Source organism: Diachasma alloeum, unplaced genomic scaffold, assembly GCF_001412515.2.
Source record: "Diachasma alloeum isolate Michigan unplaced genomic scaffold, Dall2.0 Dall_scaffold_00547, whole genome shotgun sequence".
Taxonomy (NCBI): Eukaryota; Metazoa; Arthropoda; class Insecta; order Hymenoptera; family Braconidae; genus Diachasma; species Diachasma alloeum.
The window spans coordinates 969,655-994,231 of NW_021680679.1; the positions used below are offsets into that span (position 1 = coordinate 969,655).

Below are 24,577 nucleotides of genomic sequence, written 5' to 3' on the forward strand. Positions count from 1 at the left end.
ATGATGACGCAGAATTATCTTAATGAAATAAAGCCTAATTAAAATTCAATTAATTTACGTACTTTCAATAATTTGTACTTCAGCTGTCCAGAAGTGATTATTCTCAAGTCCCCCAACAATCCCCCAACATCAGCTGCCATTCTATCACGCGGGCTTATGTTTAGAGAGAAAAGGGAACGCAGGCTATACGAATTCAAAACATTAAACTCGTATAAATTGATTAGTTATCAATATCCATTCAGTAAAAATGAATATTCCATAGAATTCGGGCGCAACGACCGAGGTATTTTATGTCAAACCGCTGATCCCTATTTTTCTCCTCTCTATAAGCGCGCGTAGTGGGGGTAAACGGATTCTCGGAATTCCACTCTCCTACTGTCTCTAAGGTATCTTATATAAAGGCTTAACTGTACGTAAACTCGTAAAATATGAATACAATATATTTTAACACATTGCGAAATTCTTGGCGGTAAGAATGAAAATGTGGTCTAGATCTTAGGAAGAATCTATATACTTTGTAAAGGGCCACTAATGTTGAAATAAGGGAGACGATCGGTCTTGACAAGTTTAAAAAATCCGGGTTCTACTTTACATCGTTTAGAGGCGAAAATCCTTCATATCACCGAATATAAATAGGTTTATACCGACGCAATCAATGCAAATGTACATATTCATGAGATAGAGATCATTCAAAATAATGAGGGCTTGGTTATTACAAGCTATCAGAATGCTTTACGTCCTGGTACATATGATAAGTCGCACGAAATAGCTTAACGAAATCTCATAACTTATGTTGGATCCGAGTGTAATTTATGAGACGTGTTTCCGCATAACTTGCGGGAGAATCATAACTTATCGCAGCTTCTAATAGTTCCTCGGGATATCAGGCTCAATTAATTCCCGAAATCTCAAGTCAATATTGCGAAGTCAAATAATTTCAACCATCTTTTTTTATTAAACTATTAAATTACATAAAAAAACAAACATTTCAGAGTGAAAACATAACAAGTAAGGCAAGGCCTTCGAAATCACAATCTGCGCATTGTCACAATTGTTGTTTACGGGTAGAATTTAATGCCAGCCTTTGCCACCAGAAGTGTGATGGAATACATGTTTGTAAATCGGCACATGGACTGGATATGGCTTCGCTACAGGTACAGGAAATTTCTTATCCACATAAACGGGATATGGTTTCTCCACAATGAAGGGTACCTGAAAAAAATCGATGGAAAAATGACTCGATGAGGAGAATGTCGACTATTAATGCTGCAAAATTATGAAACCTACCTTCTTCTCGACGACATAGGGCTCGTGTTTCTCTATCGGTATCTCAACATTTTTGACTACTTCGACTGGATAGGGGTGAGGTATTCGGACTTGAACCTGATATGGCTTAGGAATCGGCACTTTAATCTCCTGATCTACCTTCACAGGCACCGGATGAGGTATTGGTATCGCTGAAATTCCATTATCCCAGTGGATTACAAGTCCCAACACGTCACAATGCCCAAGTAAACTTACCGTATTTCTTATAAATAGGAATTTCAACGGGTTTCGTTTTTTCTTCGTACGTAGAGTGCTCGTGCTCATGGTAATCGCTGGCTGTGGCTGAAGCAATGAGAGCCATCAAGCCCAAACTAAAAATCTAGAAGTAAATTAAAGAATAATAACATAAATTTCCGGGTGAATAAACGATTTAATCTTCTTACCAGTGAGCGCATGGTGAGATGGACTTGAGTGGATTCAGAATTCAATGATAAATGTCTCCCGGAGTATAAAACACGTGCTTATATAGTTACAACGAATCTTTCACCTTTCACTGATGAGCGAAAAATTCACTTTCACCCCTTCCCGAAGGGTATACAATTCACCACCCACATGCGGATGGATTATAATTCTGGAGGTGGGAGCAGAAGGGCTTCAGACAAGAGCATCGTAATCATCCGAGATCTTCGCATTCATTACGTCAATTTTCCGAATTTGGATCGTTATTCGGTGGAAGCATTGAGAAGTGTAAAGTCCACGTGAATCACTTTTACCCGTCATATAGGAAAGTTATTTGTGGTGAGCTCTTATTTCACTGAATTAAGGTCCGGCATGTAAAGGATATCCCCTTCGATATCTTCTTTCCGAGATCAGAATGAGGATGAAAAGCAGCAGTGAAGGTGCTTCGGAAATTCTAATTCTTTCAATGCTCCCGGAAATATTATGATTCCAGAGATTCCTCTCACATGATACATATCGGATATCAGGCGCATTTCAACTACTCCCGGCGACTGAAAATAGTGAATGTTCGACGATTTATCAACAATCGCTTGGATTATTCTTATTCTTCTCTTCGGTTCTTATAGTGATTGGAGAATGGGTGAAATAATCATAGCCCCGGAAACTTTCACCCGCAAATCCTTTTTCTTTATTAATGGGTTCCGCCTTTTTCCTCGCGACTTGTTAATAACGATGTCTTATTCGGAGCATCGCACTCCATACTTTGGAGTCTGGCAATTTCATTGCGTTTTCGTAGAGCAATTGGAGTCAGGTATCTGGTCGAGAGTTTGGAGGACTCGCGTCGGTGATGCTTAATGCGTCGAGTGATTATGCGCGGATGGGATTAATTGATGCAGATGTACAAATTTGAAGTTGGGCGAGGGGAAGAAGAGTTTTGATTTTCAGGAATTTATCCGCGATTAGTTTATATACTGTCCCACATCTTGTGACGTCACAGGATATTTTTGAAGAAATTGTCCTTTGCAGGATTATCCTTTGAAGAAATATTTCTGAAGAAATTGGATAGTCCCGACCGGGATAGAATATGTGATAGCTAAGCTATGCAACAAAAAATATAATTGTATATTAAAAATGCAAATATAAATTGAAGGGAGATAATTCGCGATTGTGAAATTCAGTGAGTGCGACATTCTGAAATTCAGTGAGTTTGTCGCTAATTTTCAGTGACATCATCAGTCATTTTCAGTGACTCATCTTGAATTTTTAGAAATCTATCACCCGATTCCTAAAAATCATTAACATGCACGGAGAGAAATATTCAATAAAAATTACGTATCTTTTCCGTAATTCCGGAGCGAAAGGTGGTTGTAGGAAATTTTACGGAACTGTCACGGGATTTTTCCGGAGCGTTCCGTAATTCTTATCCGAATCTCCTGTGAAAAATTACGATACCGTCACTTAAATTGTCTGAGTCGATTTCATAATCGGTTAGTGAATTGTGAGTTCCGTAATTTTTACTGAACATTTCTCTCCGTGTGCCTCTCAAAATCAAAACTTTCGTCTCTGCAACGACAGCCGATCAATCTCAGCGATAATCAGCAATTCTGAAAATTAAATTGACTAAAAACGACATATTCTTCATTTTTCAAAACATCGTCATAAATCAATGCAATTTCCTTACAAATCCCGAACACCGTCATGGAGCAATGCATGTAAAATATTGTTCTGCAAATTTTCGACAGTGAATTATTCCTATCCTCGAAGAAAGTAGAGTGTAAAATGCCATTCACAACGAGACAAACTATACTTGGGCTGTGTTAGACGAATGTCAGTGATCTCGTCTGAAAATCGAGCCGAGGGGGTTAGACTGGCCGACTCGAAGGCGAGGCTTTACCCATTAGTCAATATGATGTGAATGTACCCTTCTCCCTGGAGAGCGAGCGCAGTATTTCGATCGGCTGGGCAGAGAGGGAAAGCCAGCAGCTCTCGATGCAGGTGTGGCCAAAAGCTTTTTCATCAGGAAAAAAAAGGTTTCCAACTTTTCATATCTCAATCCGCATGTTTATTCCAAAAAGTCGAGTATACAAAGTAATCAACAAAAAATAATACTCCAAAGTAACAAACAACAAAAACTTTAATATCACTTATTCGATGGAATCAGACTACGTTTGTAACAAGTTATCATCATTTCCGTACCCATTCGATGGTAGTTGGGGAGTGGATTCAAATGTTACAATCTAATGTTCCTAATGGCCGTGGGATTTAGTGTGATGATGGATTGTTTTGTAAACTGGAATTCTAATGGGATATGGTTTTTCAACCGGAACCGGAATGTGTCGTTCAATTGTGATTGGCACTGGTTTTTCAATGGGAAAGGGAATGTGTTTCTCCACAGGATAGGGGACCTTCTTCTCGACGGGCACCGCTACAGTCTTGATTATTTCGATCGGGACGGGCTGCGACACTGGCATGATCACTGGATACGGCTGGGCTACTTCCACGGCCACCGGATGAGGTATGTGAATTTTCACCGGGTGAGGCACTGGAATTCCTGAAAAGATATTAAAAATGTCAATATTTGTGAGTTTTAATTTCTTCTTCGAACATTAATAATTTATTTAAACGACCGGTAGTAATGACCGGAACTAGTCATTTTAGAGGAAGAAACCACTGTCGGAACAATAAATTTATGATGCAAAACGGAAATTTTGGTAAATGCGCACTCCGGATTATGAAACGGACAAGAAAAATTCGTAGGAAAATTGGATGAATTCGATAGAAAATTCTGTGGGATTTCTATCGAACTGCTATTCCGAATTCGACTAGTTTTAAAAATAGAAACTATTTTATAGAAAGAATCAGATTGTTTCTACACAACAGAAATCCTCAACATGAAGTTTTTTTTCACTTGATTTTTCTTTTCATTTAAAAAATCAGGCAGAAAAGCTCAGGAGCTCAGAAAAATCGAATTCCACTGATTTTGTCTATAGAATATTTTTCATTACACATTTCTATTGAAAAAACCGCAAATAAGCTGCGGAATTCTTCAAAAACAATTAGAAAGTTGAATAGAAATCCTAACGCATTCGCAAAGTTTTTCTATGAAATTTTTCTCGTATGTGAAACCTTACCCATTTTTTTCTACACAACTGAAATTCTCAACACGAAGTTTTTTCCACTTGATTTTTCGTCTTTCCATTGAGACAATCAAGCAGAAAAGCTCAGAAAACATCACAATAGAATAAGCTGTACACAAAAATCGAATTCCATTGACTTTTTCTGTAGAATATTTTTCATCACACATTTCTATTGAAAAAACCGCTGATGAGCTGCAGAATTCTTCAATAAAATCAGCCAAAAACTGAGAAATTTGAATCGAAATCCTAAAAAAATTCGCGGTTTTTCTACGAATTTTTTTTCGTGCATAGCACCTTACCTATTTCCTTATAGACAGGTACCGTGATTGGTTTCGTCACTTCAACATGTTCAGATATCGGTACAGAATGAATATGATTATCAACGTGAAAATCATGACCACTGAGATCATCGTGGCCCCCTGAAGAGAAGTGATTAGAATCCTGTGTGTCATGAGTAAACTGTCCATATTGGGAATAATCCTGTTGACTGTCAGCCAAATGCCCGGTGGATGGTTCAAATCCACCGTGACCTGATGTGCCATAATCACCACCACCGTAGTCTCCGCCTAGAGAGCTCCGGGCGATTCTGTTCCACTGGCCAGGGTACAACGATGAAACTTGTTGACCATTCGTGTTACCAGTGAGAAACATTGTTACCGGTGTCGCCTCAGTCCACGATAACAAATAAATAAGGGGCACCTGGGAACCAAGTCAGACCGTTATGCAGTGAGAAAAAAAATCAAGAGAGTTTTTAGTTGCTCTAAAAATTTCTCGGAGCAAGTCAAGTGGTTTTTGCATTAAAATATTCGAAATTTAAAACTAAAAACTGTTGAACTAATTAATTTAACTAGACTTGGTTTGAGAAATCACCTTCTTGTTATAAACAAATTATGCTTGTTGTTGTGTATCAACAGGGCGATAGACTTTTATTTTATTTTATTTCATTTATTAAATAGAATTATGTGAGATTCATTTCAATTTTTAATTTTTTAATAGCGATTTGTGATATTTATTAAATTTGATTTTGTTTCTTGAGTTTGTTATAAGTATCGAGAACTCATTGTTTGTTGTTAAATACAATTTTTATGATTTGTCCATGCGAATGGTCAGTCAATTTTCAGTTGAAATACTTGTGCGGGAGATAATTTTAAATGATCAGAAATTGTGTATTAAGTTGGAAATAATTGATTTAAAATGGATTGAAAATGCCGTTGCGACGGAACACTCGTCTTAGAAATAAGTACAAAATCGCTCGACGAAAGGCTTTTTTCTCACAGTAAGAAATTAATTACTAAAAAAAATTTAATTTAATTAATTTCATTTCATTTATTAAATTGAATTATGCGAGATTCGCTGCAATTTTTAAATATTCAATAGAGATATGTGATATTCACAATTGATTTCTTTTCTTGAGTTTGTTATAAGTATCCAAAACTTTTTGTTGTTAAATACAATTTTTGTGATTTGTTCGTGCGAAAGGTCAGTAAATTTTTAGTTGAAGTACTTCGTTGATTTAAAATGGATTGAAAATGCCGTTACGACGGAGCACTCGTCTTTGGGATAAGTACAAAACCTCTCGACGAAAGTTTTTTTTTCTCACTGTAAGAAATTTTTCTTGATACAAGTGAAGACGTACTTCTCAAAAAACTTTTCTTTTCTCAGTCTGATGTTTCTATATTCTACAATGAATGCTCTACTCACTAATCCACTGATGATATTCATTATGAGTTCGTTAGAATAAGAGGAAAGGTTGCGCTGAGCGTAGGAAGTCCCTGCTATGACTGATGTATCCATTGCCATTTCTCGGGCTGATATACTATCTCGCCTTTCACTGCCAACAGAGTTTGTTTCGTTGTGTTGTTATCCGGATTGATTTGATATGTTAAGTTGTAATATTTTTCAGTCCATATTTAAGTAACTGCGGGCATTATTACGGCGGTCATATGGAGGTATTGGGCGTGGGACATTTTTATTCTTGTGGAAATGGTGAATGTCTGAAAATCTATCCTCTCTCTTTCTTTCTGAGGACCCTCTCGAGTAGTTCCTCATGATGGTCGCCGAACAGCATTGTTTGCAGTGTGCATGCATTTTCCTCAATCAGTTGAGAATGTAATTTCCTCCTTGCGTTAATGAAAGCCTTAGTTACTGAGAATAATAACTACAGTAATGGGTAATGTTACGATTTTGGAATATGATTCTTCTTTTCGTTCATTGTACCCCTAATTATCTATCATTTTGTTCGACAAAAATCGGACGTATTCGATCTTGAAAACGAAATTGCTCCCATGTTATAGATATTTTAATGCTGATTTTAAATTACTTTTGGAAAATCATTCCTTTTCGAGAAAAAAATATTAAATTGTTGAAGAATGGCTAAAATGATCAATTAAAAAAAAATTAATTTGGACGTCATTTTTCCCAGAAAAAACACGGATTAATGCAAATACGATTTGATCGATGGATTTTCTTTCATCGCAATTGGTTGAGTTAAAACGAGTTGAAAAAATCCCAAGAATGTCCAAATTTCATGATTTTTCTGGTAAAATTGTGTGTGTTAACCTCGGATTGACGGAAGATAAAGTCTGTAATTGCCTTTTCTGTAAGGCAAACGGTCAATTCCTTCCATAAGATCTTACCCTCAATTGTGGAGAAGTCGAGTTGCTGAAATAAAGTTAGAAATAGAGAGATTCGAGAGGGAATTGAGGCTCAATTGAATCCTCCCACGTCAGATATTCGTTTTTTCACTAAAACAATATATAATATTCCAGTCTGCTTCTAAAATTTATTAATCTTCATTAATTAAATGGGCTGGCTTCTAATTCTAAATTCACATCTGTCGTTTCGCCGTTTTGTAGAATCTTTCAAGCCTTTCTAGAAATTGTATAGAGACATGAGGGTTTTTCTAGGAGCATACGACACGGGTGAGTTTTTTCATTCCGAATCAACTGTAGGAATGATCCGTGCGACATTGCCATGTCTCTGATGCATTTTCTATTGTTTCAATAATTACAAAAACATTTAATAAAAATAATTTGACACTCCTAAGTGGTGGGAAAAAATCAATCTGACAAAAAAATATATTCAAGACATGTTCGAAAATCGCTGGAGAATTGAAAATTGTAGTACTCAGGGATTCAATCAGGGCTCCAGAATAATGAAACTCTCTTTACCCGAGAGAAGTATAGAGGAAACACCTTGAATGAAATTGCCCGGGACGCGACGTTGTCGGAAACTCGTTAAACGCGCCCGAGCAATGTAGAGTGAATTGGGCAACGCTGAGGCTTAAATAACTTGCGGGGAATCCCCGTCGCGTATGGTAGCCAGACTAGGGTTAAGGTATTTCGTGCGAAAAAGGTAAATAATGACCAATGAAATTATTATTCATCTCCATGGTTAATATTAACGAAGTAGGGTCATGGAAAATGTGGAGAAAACAATCAACTGCACTAGATTATTGTTAATTCGCGACGTTTCGCTGATAATTTAAGCTTCCTCAGGTTTCCTGATAATTGAGTACATAGTCACATCATTCTCTGAAATATTCCATGTTGGAAACTCCAAACACATTATTAAGTTTATAAAACATTGAACAATCTGGCACGCAACGGTATCAACAGACTGGCACATGTCATTTCCTGACGAAACGCCTTAAGGGTCGACATACACATTTTTTTGCTTATAGCAATACAGTGGAACTTCTTGGAATTTGGACTTACGGAAGGCCCCTTCTTCGCCAGCGAAAGAGGGAGAGCCACTGAGTCAGAAAGAGGTGCGCGTGGAGGCAATGGTGGGGGAAAGCGCCACGAGCAGGCCTGCGCGCAACGTCCTCGCGCATTGGAGCGACGGAGCCCCGAAGGCTAGAGTGAGAATGGGCATGAAGGGGAATTGTAGCGGTGGGGGAACGATTCCCCTCGTGCGGTGGAGTTAGGTAGTTATGGAATTTCAACTGTATAAGGTAAGAACAAAGTCAATAACAATTTTTTCCCCTCACTTTAATATGATACAATGTTCGGATGTTATTCCATATACATAAATAAATTAATAGCGATTCAGTCAGACAAGTCTCTGCAGGATCACTTCTTTCTTTCTTCCTTCTCTACCATATCATAGAGAACCAATCTTCGGATAATTGAAGCTGATCTCAGTATCCACTAAGGGGGATGAGTTAATGTGAGCTATTCTTCTTATTTGAAGATTGTCCAGGATTTTTTCGATTCTGAGAATCTCTGGATTTCTGTGGGGTTTCATCAGGATCAGACTCGGGGGAAGTGAACCTTGTCGGTCGCCGGCGAGGTATTTTGCGCCCGAAGGAACTTGGTCTTGGAGGTAATCCAGTTTTTTTACCACCTTTTGAGGATTCAGTGTCGTCATCGTTTCTCACAAATGATGGAAATTCGTGACACTGGTCCATTAATGGCCCTTCTTTGTCGCGTGGCGGCGGCTGATTGCGAGGAGCCTTCCTGGTTTTTGAAGACGATGCTCTCTTGTGGGTTTTTGTTGACTCGTCTTCATCAAGAATCTCCTCCGAGTGTTCGAAATCTGAGGAGAACAAAAATATCTTTTTACCTAATTTTCTCTGACATTTCACTTTGAACACTAGTGTCTCTAAGACGTCTTAATTTAGTATATGAGACATAAAAGATTAAAAGATATTCATAATCTCTTGAAATACAAGTCACCAAATTTAAGGCAATTTTTTTTGTCTCAGTTCAAGACACTTGGAGACTATTTCGTCAACCCCATTGAGACATGGAATTAGAAGACGTTTTGACTTATCCATTTTCTTCCAATTTATTCAGCAGCGAAGGGGCAAAACAGTTTAAGTCGATTTCCACGATTGGTCAGTTTTCAGTAAATATCTCGGAAGGTAAGGGAGGTAGTAAATACATTTTTGTCAATACCTTTTTTCTAGCCCTCAGTTCGCGCTATAAAAAAGGTCATTAAGGAAATTTCGTTATCTCCATTAGATTCGGAGATATTTCTCAAAAATTCAGCTGAGGCTTAAATCAACTCGAACCGTTTTCGCTGCTGTATTGCAGTTCTGAATTTATTGAGAGAGTCGAAAGGGTGATAGGGGTGAAAGATGTCAAATGAAACGCTATCTTTAACGCAACCAAAATCATCAGTGAAAGAAGGATTGACTCTTTGAAAAAACGAATCAAGTATTTCTCAAAACAAATAAGACGTAATTTTAAAATCAAAGATCCTGATTAAGACACCTAGAATGTCTACGATGCATCTCTGCCTTAATTTGAGATACTAAGAAAAACTTGAATTAGAGGAGACAAACGTCTTGAAAACTAAAGCGACTAAAGTGTCTTACTTTCAGTTTTTCTAATGCAGGCGTCATTTCCCTGTCAAGTGCATACCTTCAGTGGGAAGTTCTTGTTTGTACGATTCCTCGAATTCTCGCTCGTAGTCAAAGCCGCCGTTTTTGTCGTACTTATCCTCAGTATTATTTTGCTCTCTTTTCCTCGCATTTTTTCCGCGCCGTTCATTGCGCTGACTTTCACCTTCTCCCTCATCGTTATACTGTTCACGAGAAGTCGAGGTCGCTTCTTCGGATTGATACTCTGATTTTTCATCTTTTTCTCCTTTTCCTTCGTCGTTTCCATGGCTAGCGGGAGAATGTTGATACTGCTCGTCCGCTGATTCTTTTCCCCCTCCTGACGGGATCTCGGTTCCGTACTTACCGAAAGTTTTGTCATAATCATTGAATATGCTTGAAGTGGGCACTTCAAAGGAATATTCAATGTTTCTAAATGGGGGCATAGGATGGGTATTGACAAAGTTACCAGCGATGTACGGATTTGTTCTTCCGCCTGAAATATGAAGACTGAATGATAAATTTAGGTTGAGGGCCACAATTGTATATGATAATTATTTGGTGAGTTTCGATAACTAGTTGATGGAAAATTAATTACCAAGCTGTTTTTGAATTTTAATAAGTAGTTGCTGAAATTCAACAACTAATTGGTGAATTTCACTAACTAGTTGTTGAATTTCAACAACTAGTTAGTGAATTTCAATAACTAGTTGATGAAAAATGAATTACCAAGCGAAGGATTTTTTACGAAGTAATTGGTGAATTTTAATAACTAGTTGTTGAATTTCAATAACTAGTTGATGAAAAATGAATTACCGAGTTGTTTTTGAATTTGATCAAATAGTTGTGGAAATTCACGAAGTAATTGGTGAATTTCATCAAATAGTTGCTGAATGTCAACAACTAGTTGGTGAATTTCAATAACTAGTTGATGAAAAATGAATTACCAAGCTGTTTTTGAATTTTAACAAATAGTTGTGGAAATTCACGAAGTAATTGGTGAATTTCATCAACTAGTTGTTGAAATTGAACCACTAAACTGAAATGATCTTCTAGGTAAGACATTGATCGATTATCAAGATACAAATAATTCTGGGATTGTTTCCAAATTTATATGTGCCCACACCATCTGCTCTGGTAGGCAAACTAGATTAAATTTATTAAATTAGAGGTTCAAGCTGATTACTTTGTATAGATAACCACTGTTAAAAATTTTCGACTGAAACTTTCCGAGATTCATCAGTAAAATTGACGAAAGTTTATCGAAAATTTAACACCGATTGTCGAACGAAATTGGAAAAAAACTTTTCTTGAATTTTAACTAGTTGGTTGTTAAATTTCATCAACTAGTTGTTGAAATTCACCAAACAATTTTCTCCGTGCACGAATTAAATTTTTGTTCAATAATTTTTCACGACCACTCCAGTGACGGTAATATTTATCAGATCTTAATCGAGCCGAGACGCGTGAGAGCAGGAAAACATCCAGTCCGCGAGCTTTGAACCCGGGTGGATATCGAAGCCCACGACCTTTCACTAGCCGGATGAGTGGTCCTGAGCTACCGAGGCACCTTCGCAATTCAATCCTCCCTACCACCGCGTTTTGTCGGGTCTTTCCCCGTCAGTGAGTGTATGAATGGGATTCGCCCGTCACAGACGGAAATTTCCCAACTCCCTGGCATTTTTTAGTTTTACCTTTTCCCTACTTCATGCGTTAGTCGTTTTTATTTTTCTATTAAGTCCATTGGTAGTCAGATTCCGCATGCATGCGGAGCAACTCCATTTCAAAAATAGAAAACGGCCATTTCTATTGGACTTTCTGATTTTCTGCGATCGATATTATAGAGAAGATTTTTTGGTGTTGGAAAAAAATTGAATTCAGTGAACTAACTTTCGAGATGTTGAGAAATAACTACAAGAAGATAATTGTGATAATTGTGTCCAGTTATGTTTTGCAATTAGTTGATTAAAAACAAATGACGAGGTGTCAATTTTTTTTTGAAAAAATAAAGCGATTTTTAGATGAATGGATGTATGCCAGGATTATTTAATCGATCGACTTAAAGTTTTATACAAAAACGTGACTTGATTTCATAGATATTATTATGAGGAATATTTTGACATTTCGACGTTTTTGAGATATGAGGAAAAAAATATTTTTGAAAAATTACTATGCCTCAAAAACTTTTCGACAGATTCACCTGAAATTTCACCCAGAAATACTTCCCAAGAAGATCGCGCATGAAATAATTTATTAGAAAAAACCTTGGGAATTCCCCAGATAATTCTAAATATTGGATTTCTATTGAACTTTCTATTCGTTTTCGATTTATTCTATTGAAATGTTCAATAGAAAATATTCTATAGAGAAAAGCAATAGAATTCAATTTTTCCATAGAACTTATTCGATTCAGATATAGTAACTGAATCGAATGTTTAATTTATTGATTCTCCTCTCTCTTCCTGATATATTTGTGAGTGAATTTTGTTCCGTCATTCGATTGATAAAAAATGTAATTCTAGTTTTGATTACAAGAATTACTGAAAAAAAATGAAACAAATCAAAAGTGACATAATTTGCAAAATTCAACTTTTTCAACTTTTTTTTCTGAAAATCCGTTATTATGAGCATCTAGGAATCGAAAAAAAATATTTACTGGATATACCCATATAGGCGGCAAAAAATGGAAAATTTCGACGCTGAATAAATAAAAATCGGACAAATAGAACTCGAGTTATTCGAAAAAACGGAAAAATGTAAAAAAAATCATATCTCTGAACTGAATTGTCGAAAAAATCTGAAAAAATTAGAGAGCTAGTTTGTCAACCCCCCCAATCGTGGAAAAAATCGCCATCAATTTCCAAAAGGGTCACGAGGGTCAGCGGTTGACTCATTTGGCGTGGAGTACTTCATACATATTTTTCATATATTTTTCCACGGGGGAATGAATAAATAAATTGACTCTCACCTTGCGTCGAGCCCCCTCTGCCCGACTGATTGATATCAAGTTCATTAGCGACATCTCCATGATTGTTGATTCTTCCGAAGGTCTGAGAACTAGACGGGGCTTGCGACAGATGATGATTGAAGTGTAATTGCGGCTGGGCGGACAATGGCTGATACGGCTCAAGTGGTTTCCCCACTCCCTCTGTATATAAAGTATTCATACCGCTGCCACTGAAGAGTGGCACTTGACCCCTGTGATTACTACCGGGATAGAAATTATGGGGCTTCAGCATGAAATTCGAATTCCCCAGACCAAAATCCAAATTTGGACTTCTGTTGCCGTTGACGGGCGCGTCGATTCCGGAGAACACGGACTTAGTGTGACTGTATTTGAACGGTGGAAATGGCTCGAATTTTCCGAGATTCTGCTCTAAACTCGGGGCGAACGTCGGGGGAATGTAATTTCCCAATGTGCTGGTGGGTTGATTGTAGGATTGATAATGAAATCCCGGAATCATCGCTCGAGATTGTGCTTTCGTCTCTGTGATTTCGCCGTTGGCACTCGGGTGCGTCGTGTACGCGTCGTGATTTATGACGAGCGGATAATTTGAGCTCTGAAAGCCGGGGCCGTGGGAGATCTTGAAAAATGTGGCCGCGGTGGGGGATTGCGGAGTGTCACCAGCTGACTCGGAGGACAGAGGGTGACCCCGGGCCTTGGAGAAGTGGTTTGCTGGGGTCTCAGTCACGGAAATACTGTGGGGTGCGTAGCGATGCGGGAGACTGGGCTCGAAGTACTCGTGAGGGGTGTGGACAACAGCATGACGATAGACGCCAATAGTGTTTGGGGTCGGGGATATCGTGGTGGAGAATGCGGCCAGTCTCGGCGGGCGATCGTACTGCGGTGTGACGACGGCGTCACTATTCGATGTTTGCCAGGTATTTTTTCTCGTTGTGTTGAATTTTTTTGCGGGGGAGGCCCTCGATGACGTGGGCGCTGCGAGCGTTGTCACTTTTGACGACTGCTGTCTTGATGTCGCTGACAGACTCTCGAGTACTGCTGCCAGCAGAAGCACCGCCCGCAAAATCTGCAATGTGAGTCGTCATGTGATCGACGGACTACGCCGGGAAACGGTTTGATGGTCAGGGATTGGTCATTGATTTTCGGGAATTTACCCTGATGGAAGAAATTAGCTCTGCCGAACAATAACGGGTGAAAAAATTGAATAGAAGAGCTAGCGAATTCGCTGGAAAATTCTGTTGGAGTTCTATTGAACGTTCCTCCAGTTTTTGGATGATTCTTTTGGAGTGTTTAATGGAAAATATTCTATACAAAAAGTCAATAGAATTTCATTTTTCTATATATAAAAAACTTATAATCAATTTTAAAAATTCGGAATTTTCCTCAGCTCAAATTTTCCAAGTTTCTTTCATTCTATTTTTTTTCAGGAAGAAAATCAAACAAATTTAGAAAATTTCAGTCGAGATAGTTTCTATAGAAAATATCTCAGTAGAATAAGTTGTATATAAAATCGAATTCAATTGACTTTTTCTCTAAAATTTTTTCTATTGAACTTTTCAATTGAATCGGCCAAAAACTAATAGGAAGTTTAATAGAAATCCAAGGGAATTGTCCTGCGAATTCACAAATTTTTTTTCGTAGATGCGTCCCTGAAAATCACCGAAAAATGAATGTATGGTCTAGGTAACCGGAGGGTAAAATTCAGTTTTGAAGTTTTTTATTTGAAAACGCACGAAAAAAAATATTTGATAAACCTAACGAATATTATAAGGCAATTCTTTCAAACTTCTATTCAAAATTATATCAGTTTCTGGCCGATTCTATTGAACGATCCCGCAGCTTCATTACTCGTTTTTTAAAATAGAAAATATCCAATAGAAACTATTTTCTGGAAGAAATCAGTAGAATAGCATTTTTCTTTACAACTTTTTCTGTAACAATTCATCGACATCAATTTTCTGTCTTCTTCACTCGTTTTTTTCTCCTCTTCCCATTGAAAAAATCCAATAAAAATACTTGGAATATTTCAGCCAAAGAATTTCTACAGAAAACATCTCAAGTCGAATAAAATATAGAGAAAAATCGAACAACATAATTTTTTTCGTTTCAATAGAATCCTCCAAAAATTAAAGGAAAGTTCGAATGAAATGAAACACATTTTTCAAGCCAAATCACTGATTTTTCCGTGAAATTTTTCTACAGATGAAATCAAGAAGAAATATGAAAAATTTTCCCGGAATTTATGTCGTACACCGTTTATTAATTTTTACTTCACTCTTCTCACAACTTTTCGTTACTTCTCCTCTCCATCCAGACGTACCCATTTTGTCCCCATTTTCTCAGTTTGAATGATCGATTCTCACTAAGCCGTCTAGAATAAAATTTTCGTCTTTTATATTCCGTTGTTCAGTGGCGCGAAGCACCGGAGCGGTTGTCACTTTCATGAAAATTATCATTGAATTTTTTTGTGTTATTCCATAAAATTGGTCATAGCAATGAACCGCGAAATACGCTATTTGATTGATAATAAGATTCATTCGGTGATTTTTGCGGAAATTTATTGTCAGAAGGAGTGATTGTTTTGTTCTGCCACTCGTATAATTATTTTTCAGACGAGTATTTTTCCTCTTTCATTTCAGACAGCGAGAGGTGATGATGATCGCGAGGAAAATGAAAAATGTAACCGTCCATGAACTGTAATTTTGCACTTTTCATTATACTATCTAGAGAACTGGCTATTTCCGGTAAGGAAACGCTAATTAGTTCAGATAGTGAAAGGTGATTCTTACGAATCTGTCAAAGAAACAATTTTTTTTTATATATTCAATGCCTCCGCAGCCATACTTTCACTACGAAAAAGTGATCCCATTTTCTTCTTTTTTTGCTTAATTAATTGTAGGTGAATGAAACACTATTCAAAGAAATCGGTTCAATAATTCTTTATAAATTACAATACACAGTGTCTATAATGTATTTACATGTTCTCCCAGAGTTATTCTGCGGGAATAACTGCGAACTCAGACAGAAAATAATCAGTCACAATAATGTTCGCTGATTAAGACCATTAAGATCATTAATTCAGCGAATTCACTCCATTTTACATTTCCTCTATACTTTGGCAAGATAAAAAACTAAATATAAATTATCCTCATATGTCTATACCGTGCTATTACCAATCATTTTTTCTTTCGAAATAATTTCATTATATTGAATCGACATCTCAACATGGTTTATCAATGAAAGTTTTCAAGCTTTGGTGGATTTAGCGTGTGAGAGAGTTCTCCAAACGCATCCGATTTCTTCCGAAAATTCCCTCCATCATCGTAAAACTGTCCCTCCGGTTGATAACGCCTCTCTTCTTCCGAGTACCGTTTGTTCTCTTGCTCGTCCAAAAAATAACTGGCACCTCCACTGCTAGGCAGCTGTTTATTTTTCATCAACAAACCAAGCAAATTGTGCATCCTCGGGTGATTAATGTCAAAATACTCCTTTCCGTGAACTTTCTCGTGATCACTCGAACCTCTGATTATATCCGGAAATGCCGTTGTGAGACTCGGATAATCCTCCAGCTTCATACTTTTTTTATACCCCTTCTGCGAATTACTCCGATCATGAGACGGTCTTCGGTGAGAATATATCACACGATTACTGGAAGAAGTGTCTGGAGAGCGTGGCCTAGTATTTATCTTTGATTAATCAAATCAACCTCGGGAATTCCACTGATAGCATGAATATTCAGGGAAACAACTTAAGCGCCTGTGATGAAGTTCGTTAATTCAGCGAATTCATCCAATTTAACAATTCCTCTATACTTTGGCAAGATAAAAAACTAAATATAAATTATCCTCATATGTCTATACCGTGCTATTACCAATCATTTTTTCTTTCGAAATAATTTCATTATATTGAATCGACATCTGAACATGGTTTATCGATGAAAGTTTTCAAGCTTTGGTGGACTTAGCGCGTGAGAGAGATCTCCAAACGCATCAGATTTCTTCCGAAAATTCCCTCCATCATCGTAAAACTGTCCCTCCGGTTGATAACGCCTCTCTTCTTCCGAGTACCGTTTGTTCTCTTGCTCGTCCAAAAAATAACTGGCACCTCCACTGCTAGGCAGCTGTTTATTTTTCATCAACAAACCAAGCAAATTGTGCATCCTCGGGTGATTAATGTCAAAATACTCCTTTCCGTGAACTTTCTCGTGATCACTCGAACCTCTGATTATATCCGGAAATGCCGTTGTGAGACTCGGATAATCCTCCAGCTTCATACTTTTTTTATACCCCTTCTGCGAATTACTCCGATCATGAGACGGTCTTCGGTGAGAATATATCACACGATTACTGGAAGAAGTGTCTGGAGAGCGTGGCCTAGTATTTATCTTTGATTAATCAAATCAACCTCGGGAATTCCACTGATAGCATGAATATTCAGGGAAACAACTTAAGCGCCTGTGATGAAGTTCGTTAATTCAGCGAATTCATCCAATTTAACAATTCCTCTATACTTTGGCAAGATAAAAAACTAAATATAAATTATCCTCATATGTCTATACCGTGCTATTACCAATCATTTTTTCTTTCGAAATAATTTCATTATATTGAATCGACATCTGAACATGGTTTATCGATGAAAGTTTTCAAGCTTTGGTGGACTTAGCGCGTGAGAGAGATCTCCAAACGCATCAGATTTCTTCCGAAAATTCCCTCCATCATCGTAAAACTGTCCCTCCGGTTGATAACGCCTCTCTTCTTCCGAGTACCGTTTGTTCTCTTGCTCGTCCAAAAAATAACTGGCACCTCCACTGCTAGGCAGCTGTTTATTTTTCATCAACAAACCAAGCAAATTGTGCATCCTCGGGTGATTAATGTCAAAATACTCCTTTCCGTGAACTTTCTCGTGATCACTCGAACCTCTGATTATATCCGGAAATGCCGTTGTGAGACTCGGATAATCCTCCAGCTTCATACTTTTTTTATACCCCTTCTGCGAATTACTCCGATCATGAGACGGTCTTCGGTGAGAATATATCACACGATTACTGGAAGAAGTGTCTGGAGAGCGTGGCCTAGTATTTATCTTTGATTAATCAAATCAACCTCGGGAATTCCACTGATAGCATGAATATTCAGGGAAACAACTTAAGCGCCTGTGATGAAGTTCGTTAATTCAGCGAATTCATCCAATTTAACAATTCCTCTATACTTTGGCAAGATAAAAAACTAAATATAAATTATCCTCATATGTCTATACCGTGCTATTACCAATCATTTTTTCTTTCGAAATAATTTCATTATATTGAATCGACATCTCAACATGGTTTATCAATGAAAGTTTTCAAGCTTTGGTGGATTTAGCGTGTGAGAGAGTTCTCCAAACGCATCCGATTTCTTCCGAAAATTCCCTCCATCATCGTAAAACTGTCCCTCCGGTTGATAACGCCTCTCTTCTTCCGAGTACCGTTTGTTCTCTTGCTCGTCCAAAAAATAACTGGCACCTCCACTGCTAGGCAGCTGTTTATTTTTCATCAACAAACCAAGCAAATTGTGCATCCTCGGGTGATTAATGTCAAAATACTCCTTTCCGTGAACTTTCTCGTGATCACTCGAACCTCTGATTATATCCGGAAATGCCGTTGTGAGACTCGGATAATCCTCCAGCTTCATACTTTTTTTATACCCCTTCTGCGAATTACTCCGATCATGAGACGGTCTTCGGTGAGAATATATCACACGATTACTGGAAGAAGTGTCTGGAGAGCGTGGCCTAGTATTTATCTTTGATTAATCAAATCAACCTCGGGAATTCCACTGATAGCATGAATATTCAGGGAAACAACTTAAGCGCCTGTGATGAAGTTCGTTAATTCAGCGAATTCATCCAATTTAACAATTCCTCTATACTTTGGCAAGATAAAAAACTAAATATAAATTATCCTCATATGTCTATACCGTGCTATTACCAATCATTTTTTCTTTCGAAATAATTTCATTATATTGAATCGACATCTGAACATGGTTTATCGATGAAAGTTTTCAAGCTTTGGTGGACTTAGCGCGTGAGAGAGATCTCCAAACGCATCAGATTTCTTCCGAAAATTCCCTCCATCATCGTAAAACTGTCCCTCCGGTTGATAACGCCTCTCTTCTTCCGAGTACCGTTTGTTCTCTTGCTCGTCCAAAAAATAACTGGCACCTCCACTGCTAGGCAGCTGTTTATTTTTCATCAACAAACCAAGCAAATTGTGCATCCTCGGGTGATTAATGTCAAAATACTCCTTTCCGTGAACTTTCTCGTGATCACTCGAACCTCTGATTATATCCGGAAATGCCGTTGTGAGACTCGGATAATCCTCCAGCTTCATACTTTTTTTATACCCCTTCTGCGAATTACTCCGATCATGAGACGGTCTTCGGTGAGAATATATCACATGATTACTAGCGGAAGTATCCGGAGAGACTGGCCTAGTGTTTGTCTTTGAGTGTGGTCTTGACTTAATACCCTCGTATCTTGGACCCTTGCCCGGGCGCTTTTTGCTGATATTATCCAGGAAGGGAGTTTTAGAAGTGTATGAACCGACTTTGGGAGGGGTCAAATAGTCACTTATCCTCGTTTTCTCCCGCCCCCGATTGTGCTTACCATCCTGCAAAGACCCTTCCGACAGTCCGTTTATTTTGAAATCAGACTTAAACAGTTGCTCCATAGCAGCTGCTGATAGTCCAGAATTTTTCCCCGGCTCCACAGTTCGGAATTTCGTCTCGGAATGGTGCGCCTCCAGCACATCCTTTCCGTAATTTCCGCCCGTCATAGCCGTCTTGAATCTACTCAAATCGCTCTTCAACCTCTCCAGTTCCGCGATATCTGCGTCCGTCAAATTTCGCACTCTCTTATCCGTATTCCACTTGTGAGTGTTGTAAATCGTTCGCAAGGACTCTCTGAACATCTCTTCCGCGTACTTTTCCAGATCCGAACTGAGTTTCGGTTTGTTCACCAGGTCCACTTGAGCTGTTGGCGAGTGCTTATCGAAATTGCCGCCCGGAACGACAGGAACAAGACTCAGCTGCTGGGGCAGCGGTCGCGGCACGTGTACCTTGTTATTGAGCATTGTTTGACTCTTGATCAAATCCCAATTTGGGATAAAATTCATAGGATTGAAGACATTCTGTTGACTGCCTCCTTGATTACTTTGCGATCCAATCTGCGTCAGTGAGTCGACGTAACTCTGAATGTTGATAGATTCCGGAGTGCTTGTCATAATCGGACGGGGAGTCAGAAAACCGGCTGTTGTACTCAGTATCGGAATAGGAGTCGTCAGGACAGCTGTCGCATAATGATTGACTGTCTCCAGTGGATTCACCATTGTCAAGTCAATGGGACTCGGTTTTATGTTGATATTCGGGTTTCTTATCTCAACAGTCTGCACGCCAACATTTGGCAGATGAGCTTGCTCATTGTAGCCACTCCCACTCCTCACATTACTCGCTGTATTAACGTTGTTGTTGGTCGTGCTGCCCAGGCTGTCAACCCCATAAACGCTCTGATACCTTTTCTTGTTCGCTTCGTTGACCTGCACCTGCTGAAGTCTCCAATTGCTATCAAAGATATTGGAATGCATCAGCGAGTTTGAGGTCTTGGGTATCTGCGCTATGTACGTCGGCTGGGCAATCGAGGATTGCGCCTGATGTCCATGATTCTGAAGCAGATCAACCCCGGAGATACCACCGGGCGCGTGAATAATCGCCGGGACGACCTGAGCCCCTCTGATGACAGGGTACAAATTCCCTTGGATCTGGGGCTTCTGTAAATTGTTCGAATTCCCAACGGGTGCGTTGTATTCCGCGTTATTTGACGTCTGTCGGTAGTTATTGCTGTCATTATCGTTGTTGTTATTCCTGATGTTGCCGGTACTGTCTTGGTTCCCGCCATCTTGGCTCACGGAGAAGCTCGCTGACGTCAGAATGTGAGCGTTTCCTCCCTGATAGGGATTCCTCTTGTCGTCTCCGTACTTCAGACTGTTCGTCTGCGCCTGATCCTGACCGCGATTGACCACGAAGTTATAGTTGCCGGTGTTCATGGGTGTCTGGAGCAACGTCTGCACTGTTGATTGAGGCAGAAACAGCTGTGGTCCGTACTGATTTCCCGGAGTTGTTACTTTTGGCGATTGAGTGCTGTGAACAGCACGCACTGTCGGTGAGACTTGCTGAGAGATCGTGAACATCGGGGCGACAGTGCTCCCCAGATATTGGGCTTTCACGTTTTGGGGGTATTTGTTCATCTGCGGGAAAAGGACCGCTTGGACCGGACTGTGGAATGTGTTTTGTCCCATGATGACGTCGGGAATTGGGCTCGGGTAGCCGTAAGTCTTCAGGGGATTCGGCGACAGCTTTGGGAGGAGCATCGAGGAGCTTGTGGTGATCAAAGGGGCGGCGGTGCTGCTGATGATCGGGGTTGCTGTTATCACGCTTGACACTCCGGCGGCGGAGACATGTGGAAAGTTGGAAATAGGGACTAGGTTCAAGTTCACTGGAACCAGGAGGTTCGGGTTTTCTAGCTGATTGATCTCGTAACCGCTCGACTGAGACAGCTCCACGTTCGGGGTGACTTGGTTCCAGACGTTTGGCTCGTTCGTGTTCTGGGGATTTACGGGCACTTCTGGGGGGCTCGAGGGGCTCGGGTACTTCTTCTGGGGCGTCTGGTTGTCTGGCAGGTCTTCAGGACTCTCGTTGCGCTCGTCGTTCCAGTAATTCGTTTTCACACGGCCTCGGGATTTTGTTCGTCCGCTGATCTTCTTCGGTTCGTCGCTGTCGCGGTCTCTGCTGTCAGGTCTTCTGGCGTTCTCCGGTCTTCTTCGGCTCTTGTTGATTCGCTTCGGGCGCTCGGTTATCTCCAGGTAATCGCCACTGTCTGAGTAATCCTCTTTCCTGTCGTATCTGTCCTCCGACGCGCTCTTCTCGTACTTGGGGGTCACGTAGGGGTAGGGGGTTGACACTTCACCGATGACTTGTTGCGGACTGTAGTTGGATTCGACTCGGTAATCAGCTGGGTCGGCTATGACAACCGGCTTTGAAGGATGGTGACGGTTTCTGGCGGCTGTAGTCTTCTTGTCAGTTTTCATCATCGAGCTGTGAGACTCGAAGCTCAAGACTCCGGGGTTTGATACTTTCGGAGGCACTGGACTGTAACCGAACAGGCCGTAGTTAGATGCTCCATATTGCGGGTAATTACTGTGCACTTTCTCCGGTTCGAAGACTGATGGCTTGTTCATAGCGTCCAACTGGGAATTTTGCGGATAACGACGATTGTGCGCTCTTCCGTATCGCGTGTCAAGGTCGTTGTTGAAGTACTCGTCGATCAGTCTTATGCGGTCCCTCGTACGCATGGCTGAGGGATTGCTGACGAATTTGTTGGTGTCTCTGGTGGTTGTCTGCAGATTTCTCTGGAGATTCTCGTAGAACTCATGGTAGTTTGCTATAGCGGGGGTTTCGTTGTTGACCTTTAGAATTTCGAAGTCGTTCTGGCCTTCTTGGAATGATCGGCGATCTGGGCGGGCATTGGGTAGCGTCAGGAGCAGACGAGCTTCTGCGGAGAAAACTGGATTGGTCGACCATGGACTCTGTGATTCGTTCTTCGTTGACGATTGATGACTCGGGGGCTCCGCGGGGTTAAGCGAATCGTAATTTATCATTGGGATGAATCCATTTGAGTTTTGGTAGTATACTGGCGTGGGATCGATGGGTGAGTGGGTTGACACTTGGCTCTTTGGATCGGAAGCGCCGCGAGGGGCTGACGATCCTGGAGATATTTTTGAGGCCAATGCTATCTGGTCCAGTATTTCCTCTGATTTTTCTCGGACGCCTAGCACACACGGCCAAGAGAGTAATATTAGAATCATCTGGAAAAAGGAAAGTTCGGTTAGAAGCATTTCCTGCTTGTTTGCCAATTAGAAGGGGAAAATTCTAATCAGAGAAAACATAATTCGTGATTCAGAAAAGATGGATTTGGTGAATGGATAGAGAACTGAATGCGCATGAAGCGAATCTTTTGGGTTTCTCAATTATTTTCGAGGGTTAAGTGCAATGTTATATATCAATCGCGCTAGACACTGAGTTTTTTTTTCTCATTAAAAATTTCAAAAAATCAAGAAAGTTAAATTGAAGAACTGAAAAGTAATTAAAAAATTGATAATAAAAATGTCAATTCCATTCTGATTTCATTGGACCCTGGGGTCCAATGACTGACAGGGGAATATTGTTATTCAATAATATAAAACAAAACTCAAGTATATTCACTAATAAATCAATGGTTCCTAAAGCATTAATGAAAAAAATCAATTTCAGGAGATGAAAATCCTGATTTTTTTCTATAAAATAATTTCTATTGAACATTTCCATCTGAAAAACCCCCAGAAAACCTCCGAAATCTTTGATAAAATCTGAAAAATCGATAAAAGTCCGAACAGTCACTGATATTTCCCACAAAAAATCAAAACCCTACTTACGTAATTCGCCAACATCTTCGTCACAACTAATTAGTAGAAAAAAATCCCAACAGTTGTCAAAAATCAATGGCTCGCGCACAATTTATTGACCACATCTGATCCCAACGAATCGTCCTCACCAGAGCACAACGTGAATTCCAGAGATCCTCCCAGTTTCAACTTCACACGAGAACTAAGCCACATTGTGGATATACGATTTTCTTTATACACTCTGGTAACCAAGTGAAAAATATCGTTCTAAATATTATCCTGCAGTCCACCACCTTCAGATACTTTCATTCGTGACACGCGACCGCTGTTGTAAAAGTCTTGTCCATTATTGTTAAAAAATATTGAAGGATGTACTGGATCACTGTTATTATGGTAATCATGTACCAGAACACGCCCAACATCGATGGATAGGTGCAGTGAATAGTTATTACGATTGGTTAATGGGGTTTCACTTGGTCAGTTGTTTTCTTTCTGCGGGTGAAGGATTCATTTGAGAATTTTTTGTTATTGTTGAACAGTAAAGGGAAAAATTACCGAACAAGTCGAGGAGTCGTGGAGCGAACTCAATTTTCAGTGCTTTTGCTTCCGAATGGAGGTATTGTAATCGTCCAATTGTCGCGTCCTCTAATTTTGATTGGAAATGATACAGAATAGTCTGAAACGTAGAAATACGAAGTTTGGCGATCATGTCTGCATATGAGCATGTTCACCGCCACTTTGCCAGTCGTCAATTCCTTTATTAAAAAATAAGTGAAACATTTTTGGTCGGCAATTTATTTCGCCAAGCATATACTAAACTTAGGAATATTTCGAAAATGAGTAAACCTTAGCGAATTCGTTAGAAAATTTCATTGGAATTCTTCCGAAATTCTAAAATAATTCTATTAAAATTCTAGAGAATTCTCGTTAAACTTCTATTTATTTGTTGCGCG

The 24,577-nt window shown here is 39.4% G+C and overlaps 2 protein-coding genes across 2 annotated transcripts; both read right to left on the minus strand.

Moving 5' to 3' along the window:
• Positions 1-1,071: 1,071 nt before the first annotated feature.
• Positions 1,072-6,584, minus strand: LOC107043107 (proline-rich protein 4-like). Its single transcript, XM_015264421.2, has 6 exons — positions 6,564-6,584; positions 5,162-5,561; positions 3,980-4,276; positions 1,522-1,608; positions 1,288-1,457; positions 1,072-1,212 (listed from the first exon to the last, which is right to left on the minus strand). Exons 1-6 carry the CDS (start codon positions 6,582-6,584, stop codon positions 1,072-1,074), a joined length of 1,116 nt encoding a protein of 371 aa, XP_015119907.2.
• An 11,195-nt stretch (positions 6,585-17,779) lies between these two features.
• Positions 17,780-23,669, minus strand: LOC107043056. Its single transcript, XM_015264356.1, has 3 exons — positions 23,655-23,669; positions 19,315-23,048; positions 17,780-18,170 (listed from the first exon to the last, which is right to left on the minus strand). The coding sequence occupies exons 1-3, from the start codon at positions 23,667-23,669 to the stop codon at positions 17,780-17,782; spliced, it is 4,140 nt and encodes a 1,379-aa protein (XP_015119842.1).
• Positions 23,670-24,577: the final 908 nt, after the last annotated feature.